We start from the raw sequence: 20,843 nt of genomic DNA on the forward strand, positions 1-20,843 counted from the left end.
TATTAACTGGAATATTTATAATAACTAGAATTTGTTCTGAGGAACCGTTAACAGAGGTACGATTTTTACTTATAATTCAAAAGGTGCAACTTATCTGTTCTGCCTGAGTTTTTACCAGAAAGTATATATCATTTTATAATTTAAAAACTAGCTAAGATGTTCTTAAACACAAGAAAAATATAGTTTTAAATGGCTGATTTAAATAGGTGCTTTTTTACTGGCTATTAACACAAGAGCTAAACTAGTACAGGTGTGATTGAAGTACAGCCCCAAGGTTAGGAGAAATGAACTGCAGTCCGAGCTTCCCACTCATTAGCTGTATGATCTTGAAAGGTAATTTAACCTACATGTGCCTCAGTTTCTTGAGCCATAATATAAGCCAAACTAAATCATTTTTAAGGTCCCTTCAACTCACAGATATCATCTTAATTCTTAAAAAAAAGCACACCTGCCAAATTAAAATGGCTTTACCTTAAGAAACCTGCCAAATAGAAAGCCAGAATTAAAACAAGCAAAGCAGTAAAGCCTCACACAATCTAGGTGTGTTCCAGTTGAGAGAGAACTGAAATAAAAGTAAAGTCAAATGTCAGCAGACATCAGAAAATGAAAATCAAAAAAAAATAGAAAAAAGGAAGAAGCAACTGAATGGTTAAAAAAAACCCAACAGCAACATAATGAGTATTTCCCAGCTTGCCAAATCCTGTAAGCTGCCTTCAGCTTAGTCCAGTTCAACAAACATTTATTGAGCACTTACTCCATTCCAGGAATACAAGTAACTTCCTCAGGTTGGTCAAGGAGTCTTGGTCAGAGAAATAACTTAAGGGTAAACTTCAAGTGTTATAGAAAAAGTACACAGAGAGCATTACGGGAGCCCAGAGAAGGGGCCCGAAAACGTGTATGATGTTCAAACTGCATCTTAAGGAAGGTGACAGGGTCGGTACTGTCAAGAAAACAGAGGCATGAAATGAACTAACTAGAAGCACTTTATATTACAGCAGAGACTGATGTTCAGCACAGGCAACTGAAGTCAATGAAGATGGAGAGACAGACCAGGGTCAGATGGAGGGGCAAGAAGAGGCTCACATAGCACAGGGAGGAGCTCTGACTATATCTTATAGAGATGGGAGTTATAGAAAGGTTTTAAGAGACAGCTGAATGGAAGATGGTGAGGAAAGAGGATAAGGTTGGAGGGACAGTGATAAGTAAGAAAGCTATTAGGGTATAACTTACTAGATTACTATTTTTCAGTAATAAATGTTACATGTAACTTAATCACTATAATTCAAAGGAGGACAATCAGAAAAAGTTTTAAAAAGAAAACACATTTCTTTATTGGCAATAAGAAGGTATTGGAAAAATAAAACTAAATAGCGCATTCTCCAGCATTCCATACCCAAGAAGTCCCAAGCAATTTTGAAGTGGGTGAGATGACTCAGAAATTTTAGTTTAATCTTAATTTTCCTAGATCAAAAGAAAAAAGACAGAAAAGAAAGGAAGGGAAGAGTGCATTTCTTCTGAGGTTCCTTTCAGATTCTTAAGAAATCTTATAAATGGACCCACCTGGCCCAAAGAGACATCTAAAACAGATGCCCAAGGGCTATCTCTGCATTGCCACGCGGGCACAATTCAGGTATCCTACTAACAAGATGCCTGGAAGCCAGTGGTCAGTGGACTCATAACTAAGCCAGGAGCCATAAGGAACAGCTCACAGCAATGACACTCAGCCACGCCTGGGTAACAGACTGTGTCATACCAGGAAGGGTAAAGCTGGAATAAGTAGTAAAACTGACACAGTAGCTTTATTTGAAGGAAAACCAAAACCAAAACCAAAACAAAGAAATCCCCACAGCTATTGTTAAAGAAATAATGATGTTCATAGGAGGTTTTTGTTTTTCTTGTTGTTGATGTTCGTTTGTTTTTAATGGAGAGTTAGAGGAAAGTTAAGACAGTAAAAGATAGTATGGCCGGGCGAGGTGACTCGGGCCTGTAATCCCAGCACTTTGGAAGGCTGAGGTGGGTGGATCAGGAGGTCAGGAGATTGAGATCATCCTGGCCAATATGGTGAAACCCCGTCTCTACTAAAAATACAAAAATTAGCCGGGCGTGGTGGTGCACGCCTATAGTCCCAGCTACTCAGGAGGCCGAGGCAGGAGAATCACTTGAACCCAGGAGGTGGAGGATGCAGTGAGCCGAGATCGTGCCACTGCACTCCAGCCTGGGTGACCGGGTGAGACTCCATCTCAAAAAAAAAAAAAAAAAAAAGAGAGTAAACATGATTCATTACTGGACTACAAAAAAATAACTGTAATATGATTTCTCCTTGGAAAACTCTGGTGTAAGCTCTCTGGGAGTTTAGAAACCTGCCTTATCCCACAAGACAGATCAATGGGGGTTTATAAACTACTACAACTCTTCACATTGCTTCAGAAATGCACTCCTCCTCCTGTTTTGTACACTTCGCTGTGCTGCACCTTATCCCTACAACATCCTTTGAGGATTCTAATAGAATAGTGTGCCTTTCATTGTACAGGGCTATTTATAAAGAAGTATCTGTGAAAGTCAACCATCTGTGATAAAGATAGTGAGCCATCTAGGTACCTCCAAGATGGTTAACCTGACTGTGTTCTTTGCTTGGCTCTCAAAAAAGATATCCTTACTACTATAGGTAGAAAACTAAGCAGAAAGCTTACCTAGTCAGTGGGTTTCCGCTGAAGTCAGCTACCTGCAGTGCTTTACAGAATGAAATGCTTTCTGGAATTTCAGGAATCTCTGCAGGAGTAGAGAAAATGTCTATAATTTGCCACCATTATTAACAGTTTTCATCATTCTCAAGATAGATCACACTCACAAGAGAACAGCTGGAAATGCCTACCTCCATTCAAACATGACCTAGATTTATAAAGTATTTTAATACATTTATATTTGCTTTTCTAAGATAAGATATATTCTTAACAGAAGCACATCAAAGAAAAACATTAAAAACATCAAATCTCTAACAAAATTATAGCTATAGGAGGAATAAGTTCTAGTGTTCTATGGCAGGGATCCCCAACCCCTGAGCTACGAACCAGTATCTGTGAGGAACTGGGATGCACAGCAGGAGGTGAGTGGTGGGCAGGTGAGTGAAGCTTCATCCATATTTATAGCCAGTCCCCATCACTTGCATTACTGCCTGAGCTCCACTTCCTGTCAGGTCAGTGCCCACATTAGATTCTCATAAGAGCATGAGCCCTATTGTCAACTGCCGATGCAAGGGATCTAGGTTGTGTGCTCCTTATGAGAATCTAATGCCTGATGATCTGATCTGTTTCCCATCAACCCCAGATGGGACTGTCCAGTTGCAGGAAAACAAGCTCAGGTCTCCCATTGAATCTACCTTATGGTGAGTTGCATAATTATTTCATTATATATTACAATGTAATAATAATAGAAATAAAGTGCACAGTAAATGTAATGAGCTTGATTTGTCCCAGAACCATTTCCCACACTGGTCTATGGAAACACTGCTCATATGATTTGGTTGTGTCCCCACCCAAATCTCATCTTGAATTCCCATGTGTTGTGGGAGGGACCCGGTAGGAGGTAATTGAATCATGGGGGCAGGTCCTTGCCGTGCTGTTCTCATGATAGTGAGTAAGTCTCATGAGATCTGATGGTTATTATAAGGGGGAGTTTTCCTGCACAAGCTCTCTTTGCCTGCCGTCATCAACGTAAGATGTGACTTGCTCCTCCTTGCCTTCCACCATGATTGTGAGGCCTCCCTAGCCACATGGAACTGTAAGTCCAATTAAATCTCTTTCTTTTGTAAATTGCCCAGTCTCAGGTATGTCTTTATCAGCAGCATGAAAACAGACTAATAGACTAAATTAGTACCAGTAGAGTGGGGTGCTGCTGAAAAGATACCCAAAAATGTGGAAGCGACTTTGGAACTGGTTCACAGGCGGAGGGCTGGAGCTGTCTGGAGGGCTCAGAAGACAGGAAAATGTGGGAAAGTTTGGAACTTCCTAGAGATTTGTTGAAGGGCTTTGACCAAAAGCCTGATAGCAATATGGACAATCAAGTCCAGGCAGAGGTGGGAGATGAGGAACTTGTTGGGAACTGGAGCAAAGGTGACTTGTTATGTTTTAGCAAAGAGACTGGCAGCATTTTGCCCCACCCTAGAGATTTGTGGAACTTTGAATTTGAGAGAGATGATTTAGGTATCTGGTGGAATAAATTTCTAAGCAGCAAAACATTCAAGAGTTGACTTGGGTGCTGTTAAAGGCATTCAGTTTGTAAGGGAAGCAGAGCATAGAAGTTTGGGAAATTTACAGGCTGACAATGTGACAGAAAAAAAAAAAAACATTTTCTGAGGAGAAATTCAAGTTGGCTGAAGAAACTTGCATAAGTAAGGAGAAGCTGAATGTTAATCCCCAAGACAATGATGAAAATGTCTCCAGGGCATGTCAAAGGTCTTTATGGCAGCCCCTCCAATCACAGGCCCAGAGGCCTAGGAGAAAATTGTATCCTAGGCCTGGTCCAGGGTCCCCATGCTGTGTGCAGTCTAGAGACCTGGTACCCTGCATCCCAGCCACTCTAGCTCTGACCAAAAGGGGCCAAAGTATAGCTTGGGCTGTTGCTTCAGAGGGTGGAAACCCCAAACCTTGGCAGCTTCCATGTAGTGTTGAGCCTGCAGGTGCACAGAAGTCAAGAATTGAGGTCTGGGAACCTCTGCCTAGATTTCAGAAGATGTATGGAAATGCCTGGATGCCCAGAAAAAAGTTTGCTGCAGGGCCAAGGCCCTCATGGGAAACCTCTGCTAGGGCAGTGCAGAAAGGAAATGTGGGGTTGGAGCCCCCACACAGAGTCCCTCCTGGGGCAGTGCCTACTGGAACTGCGAGAAGAGGGCCATCATTCTCCAGACCCCAGAATGGTAGATCCACCGACAGCTTGCACCATGCACCTGGACAAGCCACCAGACAGTCAAGGCCAGCCCATGAAAGCAGCCAAGTGAGGGGCTATACCCTGCAAAGCCACAGGGGCAAAGAGGTCCAAGACCATGGGAACACACCTCTTGCATCAGCATGACCTGGATGTGAGACACGGAGTCAAAGGAGATCATTTTGGAGCTTTAAGATTTGACTGCCCTGCTGGATTTCGGACTTGTATGGGGCCTGTAGCTCCTTTGTTTTGGTTAATGTCTTCCATTTGGAATGGATGTATTTATTCAATGCCTGTACTCCCATTGTATCTAGGAAGTAACTAATTTGCTTTTGATTTTACAGGCTCATAGATGGAAAGGACTTGCCTTGTCTTGGATGAGATTTGGACTGTGGACTTTTGAGTTAATGCTGAAATGAGTTAAGAGTTTAGGGGACTGTTGGGAAGGCATGACTGGTTTTGAAATGGGAGGACATGAGATTTGGGAGGGGCCAGAGGCAGAATGATATGGTTTGGCTATGTCCCCTCCCAAATCTCATCTTGAATTCCTATATGTTGTGGCAGGGATCCGGTAGGAGGTAACTGAATTATGGAGGAAGGTCGTTCCGAGCTGTTCTCATGACAGTGAGTAAGTCTCACAAGATCTGATAGTTATTATAAGGGGGAGTTTCCCTGCACAAGCTCTCTTTGTCTGCCACCATCCACATAAGATGTGACTTGCTCCTCCTTGTCTTTTACCATGATTGTGAGGCCTCCCTAGTCAGATGGAACTGTGAGTCAAATTAAAACTCTTTCTGTTTTAAATTGCCCAGTCTCAGATATCTCTTTATCAGCAGTGTAAAAATGGACTAATACACCTGTCTTCCACAAAACCAGTCCGTGGTGCCAAAAAAGTTGAGAACTGCTGTTGTACAGCACTATAAGATGACTACAGTTAACAATAATATATAGTTTCAAATGGGTGAAAGGAGGATATTGAAAGTTCCTAACACGAAGAAATGATAAATGCTTTAGACGAGTATGTTAATTACCCTGGTCTGATCACAATACACTATATGTATCAAAGCATCACTATGTACCCATACATATGTACAATTATTTAACAGATCAATTAAATAATAAAATAAAATAAACCACTACTACCACCACCAAGTCCCACCACTCTATCAAAAGCACTGATGGCATTCTGTTGTAATTACCATTAGACTTTTTTTTCCTTATGTTTTCATGTGGTGGTATCAGTACCAGGTATTCTAAAGTAATATACTTTTAAATTATGAATTTTTTTCTGATTATAAACATAAGTATTTGGAAAATACACAAAGAAGAAAATAAACACCACCAACACTCTCATCACCTAGAGGTAATCTTTTATTGTGATTTTTTTTTAACTTATCACACACACACATGTGTGTACACACATATACACACACACAGAATATGTGTATAAACAGATTATATTTCACAATACTAAGTTCATGATAATTTGTTTTTTGCACTTCACATTACTTTACAAGCTTTTTTCTCCTATCGTTTTTCCAAGTAGTTTGCTGTTCTTAATGGCAGAAAAGCACATTGTATATATTTTCATACTTCATTTAATCAATCCTCCACTGTTGGGCATTTAGGTTGTTTCAAAGTTCCTGATGTTATATTTATGTGCATTCCTGATTATTTCCTTAGGCTATGCTCCCAGAAGTAGAATTACTGTGTCAAAGGCATTAACATCTCTACAGCGCTTGAAAAATATTGTTAAATTGCTTTTGCGAGGAGCAACTTATGCCTACTTATACTTTCATCAGCCTGTACGAGATGCCCTATTCAACATCTCTCCTCCTCTTTTCTTTCTGTTACATTAAAAAAAAATGCCAATTGTATTGCTAAAATAGTATGGCAACATTTTATTTTATATTCTTTTTATTACTAATGCAGCTGAATATTTTCCCCCATATTTACTGGCCTTTAAATATTGTGATTTTTAAATGACCAAAGTTGTTATTTTAAATTCCTTTCTTGACACAAAACTTGAGATTATAGCTTTTGGGCCTTTAAAAGGTTAGTCTGTAGCATTTAACTTCAAAAATTCATTTATTTTGGACGTATTAACATTGAGAAGGTCTAAAATAGAAAGATTTCTCCTGGTTCTTGCTGTTTCTTCCACCAGTCTGACTAATGCAATCTGAGCCAAAACATACTTAACATTTCTAAATTGTGGGTGGCAGGGAAAAGGGAGAATTAAAGGGAAAATGGATGTCTCACTCCAACAGTCTCACAGGAATCAGATGCTCCATGAAAGATTTTAGTTCAAATTTAAAAGCATAAAACATCTGGATCTATGCTGACATTTTCCTCACACTATTTTCTGCCTTGCATGGTCAAATGAGGTAGTGAAAAACAAACATTATGGTCCTAGTTTATATAAATATAATCGCTTATTTATGAAAGTAATAGCATAAATATAATAGCTTATTTGTGAAAGTAGGACCATAGTGTTTGTTATATATATATATATATATATATATATATATATAGCTGTTGAATCTATAGTTTAATCTGGAATCGATTTTTAAAACTCACGAACATTTGTGGACCCTTAGTACAGATTCAGCTGTAGCCCTTTTATATACATTATCTTATTTAATCTCCTCAAAATAAACTATTTTAACTTTCATTATACAGAATGGACACTAAGGCTCAGAGAGACGAAGTGACTCACCCATCACTACCCGTCTATTTCACTGAGTGCTGGCCCTCCCATGTTCAAGTCATGGCACTGCCATGCTTAAGAATAAACAAGCAAATTCATTACAGGATGAGCATCACTGTTCAGGCAAGTGAGGCCACGCCATGCCATTGGCTTGCCATGATCTGAAAAGCGCTGGTCAGTCTGAATACTCCATGATAGTCTCTCTTGTTGTCGTTATTTTTGGTTCTGAGGAGCAGTCTATAAGGCTGAGAAAAGAGGTGCCTCGTTATCTCAGCACAATAAAGGCCACATATGACAAATACACAATGAACATCATATGAAATGAAGAAAAGCTAAAAGCTTTTTTTCTAAGATATAGACAAGACAAGAATATCTACTCTCGCCTAACTGAAAGTCCTGCCCAGAGAGATTAGGCAAGAGAAAGGAATAAAGGGCATCCAAACTGGAAAAGCAGAAGCTAAATTGTCCTTGTTTGCAGATGACATAATTTTACATATAGAAAACCCTAAAGACTCCATAAAAAACCTGTGAGAATTAGTAAATAAAATAAAGTTGCAGGATACAAAATCAACATGGAAAAATCAGTAGCATTTCCATACACCAATTGTGAACTACCTAAATAAGAAATTTTTAAAAATCAACCCCGTTTATAATAGCTACAAAAAATAAAATACCCAGGAATAAATTTAACCAAATAGGTAAAAAATCTCTTCAATGAAAACTATAAAACACTGATGAAAAAAATTGAAGAGGATACAAATAAATGGAAAGATATACTGTATTTATGGGTTAGAAGAATTAACATTGTGGCCAGGCATGGTGTCTCATGCCTGCAATCCCAGCACCTTGGGAGGTCGAAGCAGGCAGATCACTTGAGGTCAGGAGTTCGAGACCAGACTGACCAACATGGTGAAACTCCATCTCTACTAAAAATACAAAAATTAGCCAGGAGCAGTGGCACATGCCTATAATCCTACCTACTCTGGAGGCTGAGGCAAGAGAATTCCTTGAACCTGGGAGGCCAAGGTTGCAGTGATCCAAGAACACACCACTGAACTCCAGCTTGGGTGACAGAGCAAGACTGTCTCCAAAAAAAAAAGGAAAAAGAAAAAAATTGTTAAAAGTGTCCATACTACCCAAAGCAATCTATAGATTCAATGCAATTGCTATCAAAATACCATTGATATTCTTCATAGAAATAGAAAAAACAATCCTCTAATTCTTACAGAACTACAAAAGACCCCAAAAAGCCAAAGTAATGCTAAAGAAAAAGAACAAAGCTGGAAGCAACATACTACCTGACTTCAAAAGGATGCAAAGAAAAGGAAATTCTTACACACTGTTGGTGAGAATGTGAATTACTATACTACAAAGCAATAGTAACCAAAACAGTATGGTACTAGCAGAGAAACTGACACATTGACCAATGAAATAGAGAACCCAGAAATAAATCCACCCACTACAAATTGGGTTCAGTGTATACTGCTTGGTTGATGGTTGAACCAAAATCTCACAAATCACCACTAAAGAACTTACTCATGTAACCAAATACCACCTGTTCCCCAAAAACCTATGGAAATTAAAAATTAAAAAAAAAAAGAGAGAGAAATAAATCCACTCATTTACCGCCAACTGATTTTTGACAAAGGTGCCAAAAACACACATTGAGTGTGCTGGAAAATCCGGATATCCACATGCAGAAGAATGAAACAAGATTCCCTATTCCTCACCATATATAAAAATTGACTCAAAATGGGTTAAAGCCTTAAATGTAAGACCTGAAACTATGCAACTACCAAAGGAAAACAAGAGGAACGCTTCACGGCATTGGTCTGGGCAAGGATTTCTTTGGACAAGTCCTCAAAAGCACATTCAACAAAAGCAAAAAACAGGCCAGGCGCGGTAGCTCATACTTGTAATCCCAGCACTTCAGCAAGCCAAGGCGGCAGATCACCTGAGGTCAGGAGTTCGAGACCAGCCTGGCTAACATGGCGAAACCCCGTCTCCACTAAGAATACAAAAATTAGCTGGGCATGGTGGCGCGTGCTTGTAATCCCAGCTAGTCAGGAGGTTGAGTCGGGAGAATCGCTTGAACCTGGGAGGCAGAGGTTGCAGTAAGCCAAGATCACGACACTGCACCCCAGCCTGGGCAAGAAGAGTGAAACTCTGTCTCAAAAAACAAAACAAAACAAACAGACAGAGGGGATTTTATCAAACTAAAAAGCTTCTTCACAGCCAAGAAAAGACTCAACAGAATGAAGAGACAACCTACGGAATGACAGAAAATATTTGCACACTAGGCATCTGACAAGGGATTGTTAATATCCAGAATACAGAAAAAACTCAATAGCAAAAAAGAAAAATTCGATTTTTAAAAATGGGCATAAGATCTGATCTGAATGACATTTCTCAAAAGAAGACATACAAATGGCTAACAAGTACAAGAAAAAAATGCCCAGCATTACCAATCACAAGGGAAATGCAAATCAAAACCACAATGAGATATCATCTCACCCCAGTTATTATAGCTATTATCAAAAAGACAAAAAATAACAAATACTGGCAAGGATGCAGAGAAAAGAGAACTCTTACACACTGTTGATGGTAATGTAAATGAGTACAGCCATTATGAAAAACTATGGCGGTTCCTCAAAAAATTCAAAATGGAACTACCATATGATCCAGCAATCCCACTACCAGACACATATCTCAAGGATATGAAATCAGCATATCGAAGATATATCTGCACTCCCATGTTTATCACAGCATTATTCACAAGAGTCAAGATATGGAATCAACTTACGTGTCCCTCAACAGACGAATGGATAAAGAAAATGTGTATATTTCACACAATGTACTATTCAGCCATAAAAAAGAATGAAATCATGCCATTTGAGACAACATAGATAAGCCTGGAGGACATTATTTAAGTGAAATAAGTCGGACTCAGAAAGACAAATATCACATAATCTCACTCATATGTGTAATCTAAAGAAGTTGATCTCATAGAAGTAGCAAGTTGAATAGTGATTAAGAGAGCCTGGGAAGGGTAGTGTGGTGAAGGGGATGGGAAAAAGGCTAACAGGTACAAAGTTACAGTAAGATAAGAGGAATAAGTTCTAGGGTTCCATTCCACAGTATGCATGGTAACTAGAATAAACAATAATATATTAAATTCAAAATAACTAAAAGAGAAGATTTTGAACAATCTCACCACAAAGAAATTATAAATGTTGAGGTCACACATATGCTAACTACCCTGATTTGATCAATATGCATTGAATAAAAGTATCAAAACACCACACTGCACTTCATAAATATGTACAATTATGTGTCAATTAAAGATAAAACTAAAAAAGACACCTCCTAATAAATTACAGCACTGAGAAAGAAAAATTTGAAAAGAGGTGTCTCACAAGTACAGAGGAAGAGGATGAAGCCACACATTAAAATATAAATTTTACAGTGTGGCTTACTACTCTATCAACGAAAAATAAAAATCAAAGAAGCAGAGGGTAAAGATGAAAGGTATGTCTGTTAGGTAGGTAGAAGGCTTCAATATTGCTCAGAGTAACAGAAGCATCACTGAGACCTGAGAAGATGGGCCAACCGAGAAATCACATGAATGGTGGCTGTAAGAAAATCTGGTTTAGCTGGTCCAGAAATCAGGGATCAGGGGATAATAAAAACAACTGCCAGAAAACACAGCTGGACTAAGCCCAGACACAGCTGATCTAGAAGTCTGGTTTATAGGAAGGTGAATTCTCTCTCCAGGCTAAACTGCTTGTATGCATAAAGTAGCAGATAGAACAGAACGCAAGTCTCCTGACTCCCAACACCACTTCTTTCCATCACATGCATGTTCCTAACTTGACCCTTTGAATATATTTGCCTATAAAATAAAAAGTTTAGACAAGAAAGGCAATAGTGTGGGTTAAAGGGTCTTGATTGCTGGTTTGCTTTAAGCAAGTTGCTTACCCTGAAACATTCAGCTAACATGTCAAATCCTCAGGGGCACTTTCCTTGAACTCCAAGATTAGATTGGGTTCTCCAGTTCTCAAGTTCCTTGGGTTTCACGTTTGTAAGATCTGTTACAGTTTTAATTAACTAATTGTTTGATGATGGTAAATCTCCCTTACTAAACTCTAAGGTCCCCGGGGAAGAGAGACCATGTTGGCCTCGTCAGTTGCAGTTTCTCCAGAGCCCACACAGTATTAAGTATATTGTAAGCAGTCCATAGGTCCTGAAGGAATGGACAAGAAAAGAGATGCAACAAAGACTGTATGAGAACATTGTTCTTTCATGTGATATATAGTATCTCTATTTTACCACTAAGAAAACTGCTTAGTGCCAGATCTCTTACAAGAGATACTATACAGCTTGCAGGTTATTCCCACCTGAAATCACTTTTAACTGATTCCCAAATGTTCTGCTGGGGACAAATGTGAGGTTTAAAACTAAATGTATGAAGAAAAAAAAAAATCTTCTCAATGAGGTCTAGCCTGACCACAATACCCCATTAAAAATTGTAATTTGAATATTTCCCCCACACCCCACCATCTCCCTCTTTGACACTCACATCCAATTTCCAAATCCTTTTGGTATTCTCTGATTATTTTTCCTCTCCATCTTCTGTCCCTTCCTATTATTATCAACCTAGTTCAGGCCCCAATCTACCAGATGATGACAATAGCTTCTTAAATGGTCTCTCTCTGTATTCAATTTGTCCTCCATCAAATCTGAACAGCCATAACAGCAATATCTGCACCAGTTTTCTGCACTTATTAGGTTTGTGCCCCTGGGTAAACTACTTGTCTGTGCCTCAATTTCCTTATCTGTAAAATAGATCATCGGCAAGTATTTTTAAATAACGCTAGTATATTATCATGTTAAGTGCTGCAGGAGTTCAGAAGGGAGGAAGCCAGACAAAGGACCCTGTTATGCTTTGAATCAAATAAATAAGAGCAAAGGAGAAGCACAGGCATGAATGTGATATCTGATGCACAGTGATGAGAGGGTGATCCCTAGGGAATGATGGTACAGTCTGCCTGAACAACAGGGTATCAAAATGAGAGTATCTGGAGAGAAGGCTGGAAAGATCTCTTGATAGCAGATTACCATATGCCAGCTTGATCTGTTCACAATTAATCTGCTAGACAAGGAGTTCCCTCTCCTATAAAAAAAGATGATACTGACACCTCCAACTTACAATCTAAGTAGGATAAAGGGGGGTAAAGTAAATGGCACACTAGAACACTGGGTGAGGGGATCAAAAGAGATGACCACTGTTTTCCATTCAAGGCCAAATAATTTGAAGAGTAGCATCATACTGGCTGGGCATAGTGGCTCATGCCTGTAATACCTGCACTTTGGAAGGTCAAGGCGGGCAGATCACTTAAGGTCAGGAGTTCGAGACCAGCCTGGGCCAACATGGGGAAACCCGTCTCCAGTAAAAATACAAAAATTAGCCGGGCGTCATGGTGCATGCCTGTAATCCCAGCTACTCCTCGGGAAGCTAAGGCAGGAGAATCGCTTAAACCCAGGAGGTAGAAGTTGCAGTGAGCCAAGATTGGGCCACTGTACTCCAGCCTAAGGGACTCTGTCCCAAAAAAAAAAAAAAAAAAGAGTAGCATTACCAATAGAAACAACATTTAGAGGGCTTTTGCTAGTTTTAACTATTTGAGAAGCAATAATGATTAAACCCTAAATAAGCATCTATGTAACTTAGAGTATTAGAAATATTATTATATAGTTAACATACTAATAATACTTAGTACTATTAATGAGATTTCCATCTGCTCATTAAGGAATGTAACCCAAAATTACTACGTGCCAACGCTCAGTTCAAGCTTTTACATAAGGTGAAACCAAAAAAAAAATTTTTTTTTTTTTTTTTTTGTAAGACAGGGTCTCGTTTTGTTGCCCAGGCTAGAACGCAGTGGCGCAATCTTGGCTCACTGCAGCCTTGATCTCAAGGCTCCAATAATCCTCCCACCTCAGCCCCTGCCAAGTAGCTGGGACTACAGGTGCACGCCACCGTGCCCAGCTAATTTTAAAATGTTTTGTAGAGACAGGGTCTCACTATCTTGCCCTGGCTGGTCTCAAACTCCTGGGCTCAAGCAATCCTCCCGCCTAAGCCTCCTAAAGTGTTTAGGATTACAGGTATGTGCCACCACTCCTGGTAAAAAATAAATAAATAAATAAAAATAAAATAAAAAATAAAAATAAAATTAATCATACTTTTCATTAATTCAAACTGGGCTTGTTCTACATACACCAAGAATAAAAGCATAAAATTTGATATTTATAAAATGTCTAAGAATGATTATAAAATTAATTTTTTCCTACAACTTTCTTAAGCTAACCTTTAATTCTGACCCACTCTAAGCTATTATTATTTCTGAATTAGAATTGCTTTCAATTACTGAGATTTATAGTCATACTTTAGAAATAAAAACATGAAATGTGTAGTTTAGCAATATAAACATTACTACAGCCTGTACATAGAAAACTCATAATCAGCCCTAAGCTCCGTCCATGCAAAGTCTCCTTCAATGCCGCCAGGAGAACAGTCCTGGTGCTACTTGCCAGAGGGCTTCTGAGAGAACAGTTTTCACAACAGATACCATCACTTAAAAAGTGATTTAAAAGGATATTCCCTGCCCTCCTGGTACTCATATTCTTTCCTCAGCAGCCGTTTTTGAACACGCCAAGTTGAGATTCCACCCCACTGTATCCTAAAAGTAATGTCTAAGCTTACTCTATATACTTCTGTAAGAAATTCGCGCTTTTTTCCCCACATCCCCAGAATCCTTAAGGTGTACTCACGACCTTTTCTGAAAAGCTATCACCATTTTGGAGTCCCTCTTGTGATGGAGACCGACTGGATTAAGTGATTTCTCAAGTTCCTTCTAGGTATATGTGAGTTCGAAAACTCCTGGGCATTTCCTTTGGGAAGGACTATGGGGAGACAGTCTCTGTTTGGTCTAGACAGCAATGTAAATTCTTTTTGAATAAATCAGTTACTCGCTGGTATCTCTTCTTGTTCTATATAAATAGCCTCTCTTCTCCTCCTGGCTTCAAGACCTATCTGATGCTAGTAAATTATTATACTAGGTTCCTTCCACTGGGAATACCATGAAATGCAAATCAAAACAAAACTTAAGTCTTACATATTTTTTGTGGCTATTCTCTAAGATCACCAAATATTTGTTGATGGCATTTGGCAAAAGAAAGTTAAATAAAAAAAACTAAATGGCTTAAAGAAAGCAAATTATTACCTTCTTCAAGTAATTTGTCTTTTCGTAAAATCACAAAGGATAACATTCCAAACCTCAGGACCTATGATATAGAAGGTAAGTTGAAGTTTTACTACCGAAAAGGGGGCAAGCACTATTTAAGCAACCATCCACACTTTTTGCATCAGCATGACTATCCCTAGAGTAAGATGCCTGTGTTTGCCTAATTAGTACAAGGGGCTAACAAGGCCAGGGTCCTGGATTCGGCCCAGGCGCAGACCAATTTCTTTCTCCTGGTTCCAGCCTCACTGCACTCAGAGGCCCCTTTACCACCATGATCATAAAACTGCAGCGGCAGAACTTTACTGAGTGCCTACTAAGTGTAAGGCACAATTGTGAACACTTTGCAAAAATGAACTCATTTAAACCTTCACAAAAACGTTAAGGAGGTACTATTACTATCATCTCCATTCTCCGAATCAGCAAACTGAGGCACCAAATGGGTAAGGGCCTTGCCCAAGTTTACACAGCTGGTAAGTGGGAAGGCCAGGATTTGGCCTTATGCCATCTGAGTCCTGCCCCATGATCTTGCCCACAAAGCCATCTTGCCTCTGAAAGTAACAAGTGAGGGTGAAGAGACGTGTGCCACCTGCCAAAGCTAAGGATAACGCTGTCTCTGAATCTTTAGCAGCTCGGTCTAGGGAACCAGCGCATCATCTGATCTGACTTAGGGTAGATTTAAATTTTTTCTTTACCTAATTCTTCAGATTAAACTTGCCAAACTGAGATTCATTTTCAAGACACATAATTTAAAAATTCAAAGTAATAAAGAAACTTTAAAGATTCTAACCCTATTTAATTCTTTAGTATGAATAATCTTTATCAATTTTGGATTACAACTTAGTATTTCAGTACACGATGTTAAAATGTTTCATAATTATTTTTTACTTAATGTAGCACTACTAACAAAAAGGCAATATACTGTCTTACATTTTCAATTAAATCTTCCGTGAATCCCCCAAATAATGAGGCCTTTCATGGTGCCCAATACTCCTTGTTTGAAGCATTTTTCTCAGCAGTGATTATCTATAAAATCTATTCAACAACTTTCCCACTAGATGTATCCTCCACTAGGTCAGGAACCACACCTATATTGTTCTCTACTGTGCCTACCATCGCCCCAGTGTGGGGCCTTGGCAGGCATTCGACAACATGTACTGACTAACCCCACAGGGTCCGGAATCAAGACCGACTCCACAGCCAGCATCTTCATTTAATACAGGTAAACTTCAACCACTTTGGGCTTCTTTTTCCTTGTGAAAGGGATCTGAAATCTCTGTCTCATCCACCTCACAAGTCTACTGATAGGTAAAGTGAGAATGTACATTATAACTTGGTAAAGTACACAAATGTACAGGATTATAAGGGAGAGGAAGGCAACCTTCCCCAAGTGGCCCAGGATGGTTTTTATATGTGGGTCACTTTTCCTACCAACTGGTAAGGCTTGGGGCATATGCTTTCTTGGTCTCCTCTCAACCTGGACACACTCAAACCAGAGGAAGGAAATATCAACAATCTGTCGATATAGAAAGAACTGAGTCTTGGCCAGGCATGGTGGCTCATGCCTGTAATCCCAGCACTTTGGGAGGCTGAAGCAGGCGAATCACAAGGTCAGGAGATCAAGACCATCCTGGCCAACACGGTGAAACCCCATCTCTACTAAAAATACAAAACTTAGCTGGGCATGGTGGCGCGTGCCTGTAGTCCCAGCTACTCAGGAGGCTAGGGCAGGAGAATCACTTGATTCGGGGAGGTGGAGGCTACAGTGAGCTGAGATCGCGCCACTGCACTCCAGCCTGGCGACGGAGTGAGACTACGTCTCAAAAAAAAAAAAAAAAAAAAAAGAAAGACTGAGTCATGAAGTTCTCTGTCATTAGTATCCAATATTAGATTTAAAAAACATGTAACTGCATAAGCAATCAAGAATTTGAAGACTGTACCCTCACTGCCACATCACTGATGTTAAAACAAATCAGAGACAAACAAAAAATAATATGGCATAAACAAATGGTACCTCACAAATAAAACTACTCACAATAAAACTACTCCACGAACTGTCCCACCAAGAGGTCCAGAGGCAGAGGCAACCCTAACAGGAATCAGCAATTGCATGTGGATACAAAGACTAACAACCTTCTGCACAGACATTCTTTACGTCACCTCCGGACTTGCTCAAGATAAACAATTTCCTCATTTGAGTCTAATTACATTTGTGTTCTGAGTGTTTAAGGAAAAAATATACAAGATGGACCTACAGGTAAGCCCACTTAGGTTTTCCTTCTCATGCTTCTCATGCAAACTATTAACACCTGTACTGATCACCTTCTATATTTACCAATATGAAAGTACTATGGATAATGCAAAAGCAAGATTACATAGAACTTGATCTTCTTCCCATACAACACTGTCCTCTACTATGAGAGGAGAGGAATTATTACACCAGATTAATATTCTTGTTAGCACACTGAATTCTCAAAATGCTAGAGCAACTCCTGCTAAGAAAATGTGCACTATAGCTCATCCTGGCCGATGCTGAGCTGGCGCCTGTGCTCCAGCTGGCTGCCATGGTACCAAGAGTGAACACGCAATCGCCTCCTTTCAGCCATATGGACACTTCATATTTTTTAAGCACAATATTTCTATTTCCCCAATGAAAATTTGGAATTGCCTTCCAACTATCGATTGCTCAAAGAAGGCTTTGTTAAAATTAGTCACCTGACAGCTGGTATCACTGCTACTTTAGACATAAGTAGTAAGCCCTAGGCACTGGGAGAAACAGCAGAGGACAGGCTCAGATCAGTAAAAGTGCAAAGGGGAATGAATTACTTCCCTCCAAGCCCTCTTTGACTATATGACTCCACATAAGAAGAGCTGCCATTTTTCAGGGCCTGTTACGTACCAGGTATCATGACTGGCATTTTGCATGCATTCTCTCTAATCTTTGCCACAAGTATTGAGATAGATAGCAGGAGTCCCATTAACAGACGCAGAAGCAGGCTTGGAAACATTAAATAAATTGTCCAAGGTTATTCTGCTGACATGTTTTGAAAGAGCAGGGCTCTGAAATTCCAGCCATCTGCCTTGTGGCCAAGGAATACTGCAAAGTAGCGGTTGAGGGTCTGAAGTCAGATTTGATCAGCTCCAGACACACTGCAGGAGTCAAAAATGCTGGAGGAATGCATATGGAGAGAGAAAGTGAGGAATCAGAAACAAAGCCTGAGGTTCCAAGATACCATTTGGTACTCATTTTACACAGAGATGGGGGTGGATGAGCAGTGTGGGGAGAGAGGAAGCAAGTTTGCAGGGAAGTGAACCTGCTGTTACGAAGAGGGGAACAAGACACAAGCTTCCGTGGAGACCCAGAAGGCAGAGGGGAAGAGAACTGCGGAGTAGTCCCAGAAGTCAAAAGAGCAGAGAGTCACCCAGAGGGTGGATCATTGCAGCAACACAACAGGCAAGACAGATGCGGGCCTGGCTGTCAGGAATTCGTGGTCATCTTTGAGAGGACAAGGGCAGAGTGGTTTGAGGGGACACTGAGCTATTAACACAAAGGTTGAGAAGGCAGTGGATAAAGAGGAGGCAGACAGAGTGAGCGTACACAGTAGTTGTCAAATTCTAGTCGGAGACACAGTATTCACAGTTGGCAAAATGAAAGAAGCAGAGAGAAAGGTTTTCTGATAATAAAGCTGAATGTATTTACTCAAAAGGACTGTTGTTTAATCTGGGATTATATTCTGACTAGTGGGTTGAAATCTCTTTGTCTTTTACTAAATGATGGTGATACGTTTTTATTATCAAAATGAAGAGTTAGCAATCCTGTGTCAGATCCCATTAAAAAAATTAAACTGTTCTGTTAAATCTCCACATCTGAGAACATGGGGTAGAGTATGCCTTCAAAAAGCCTGGCAATCAGAAGAGAAAAAGGGTGAATAGCTTGAGGAGAATACCAAGGTCAAGGGAAAGTTCATTCTGATGTGTTCAGGTTTGACTTACCTGGAAAATATGAGCAGCTAGCAGAGAGGTAGACAAGACAAAGTCCTTCTTCAGAAGGCAGCAAGGACAGCCACAGAGCTGAAGGGAGGGCTTGATTGTGAAGACTTCAGAGACCTACCTACCTGGAGAAATGAAGAGGAGCCTGGGAGCGGAAGATCTGGAACAGTGTAAGAAACCCCATACATCGAGAGCAGGCTCTTGGGATGAGATTCACTCATCCACAGAAGAGGCAAATGACAAAATCCCATGATCTTACTAAGGAAATGAGGTGCCACAATAGGAAACCTTTCTGGGCAAAAATGAACACTGCCTCTACTTGGCAATGCTATGTAAAGGGAGGAGGGCAAGGAGGAAGGGCCACACTGGCAGAAGACATAGGAGACCATTATGTATGAAAACCACGAATCCAGACCTGGCCAAGGATGGAATTCAAAAGCTACAATGAATAAAACAACCAGCAGTGAACAGAACAAGCATGTAAAAAGAGACGCTGACAGGCTGTAGTAAAATACTGAATGCTGTGACTTTGGGTACATTCAGTACATCATATTGCTTGATTTAGTATTATTTACTACTAGGATAAAACAAAGTCCCTGTGTGCCAAACAGGCTGCCTGATTAAGACAGTTTGAATGCCGTGCTGTGGGCTGCCTGACTCAATCCTGCTTAAAAATATCTGGAATTGTCAAACAAGACTAAATATGAATCCATGAGCCAAGTCTCCATTTGCTACCACAGCTGTTGTTCTGGGTGTGCAGGGGGAAAAAAAAAAGCTAAATGGAGAATTTTTTTCAAATGCATCCCATTTATCACATTATTCCAACCACCACAGACTCACTGAGGAGGCAGCCAGCCTTGTAGACAAAGCCATAATTCTAAGCGCCTTTCCAGGGCACACACAGGCTGAGTGGCATGGGTCTCTCCACAGTACAGGAGGGGAGGCAGGAAAGAGAGACACCCTTTGTTAGATTTTATTTTGCATAATTCTTGGTACTTGTGCTGGCAAAAATTTTTCCTAATCAAAAAGGTTTTCACCTAAAGCCACAATTACCAAAATAACCCTTATACCTCAGCTTTTCCTCCCACACGGAGTTGGCTTAAATAAACACAAACATGTCTTGGGGTACAAGATGCTGATTCACACACATGCAAAGTAAAGGTAAATTTCAGAATATTAAATGGTAGGTTTCACATGGGATAATGTGCAGAAAAAAAATGTGGACAGTTTGGTACTTTTTACTTACTCTTCTTCCAAAACTATATACATAAGCATATACACACACATGCACACAAACACACACACACACACACACACACACATGATTCAGGTTAATGGCTACTTCAAGAAGACAGCAATCAAATATCAAAAATAAGGGGAAAAAAGTTGTATTCATCTGATACATATCTTTTGCTCAACATTACAGCTCATTTTAATCATTCCCATGTAATATGGCCAAAACTACAACTACTGGTATGTTTATACCAAAATTCTCTAGAGAAATGGAGTCTTCCAGTGAATGAATGCTTTGATCCAGAAATGAAGTCTTTAACTTTCTCCGAAGTCTTCTCCACCTTCCTTAGGCCATGGGAATATTTTCCTCCCCTGAATGGCAAATAAGCCTGTATGGTCAGGCTCACTCTTTCGGCATGAATTCAGTGGTACCAGCTTCCATGTCCTCTGTGCTGCCTTTCTAAGCAACACTTATCTTTCAAATAGGATCTGTGATTCTTGTCAGCTGGGATAGACATCCTACTACGTGTTCTCGCCCACACCATAGTGTTTGTCAATTAGAGACTCAGCCACAGGCTGAATGAGTCGTTCAGACCCAGAAAATCTTTGGGTAACACACAGAGTAGGTGAAAGGAGGGTGCAGGGCCAGGAGTGAACACACTTTTCCAGAAGGGCAGGAGAAGCCCTTTAGCCCA

General features: G+C 40.0%; 1 protein-coding gene across 1 annotated transcript in view; it reads right to left on the bottom strand.

The window, feature by feature from the left end:
* Positions 1-20,843, bottom strand: part of LRRC1 (leucine rich repeat containing 1) — a 129,658-nt gene that overhangs the window by 43,473 nt on the left and 65,342 nt on the right. Inside the window, exon 3 of the mRNA XM_010363938.2 lies at positions 2,691-2,769. Coding sequence (XP_010362240.1) covers positions 2,691-2,769 — 79 coding nt within the window. The remainder of the gene's footprint in view (positions 1-2,690; positions 2,770-20,843) is intronic.

This window comes from Rhinopithecus roxellana, chromosome 4, assembly GCF_007565055.1.
Source record: "Rhinopithecus roxellana isolate Shanxi Qingling chromosome 4, ASM756505v1, whole genome shotgun sequence".
Lineage (NCBI taxonomy): Eukaryota > Metazoa > Chordata > Mammalia > Primates > Cercopithecidae > Rhinopithecus > Rhinopithecus roxellana.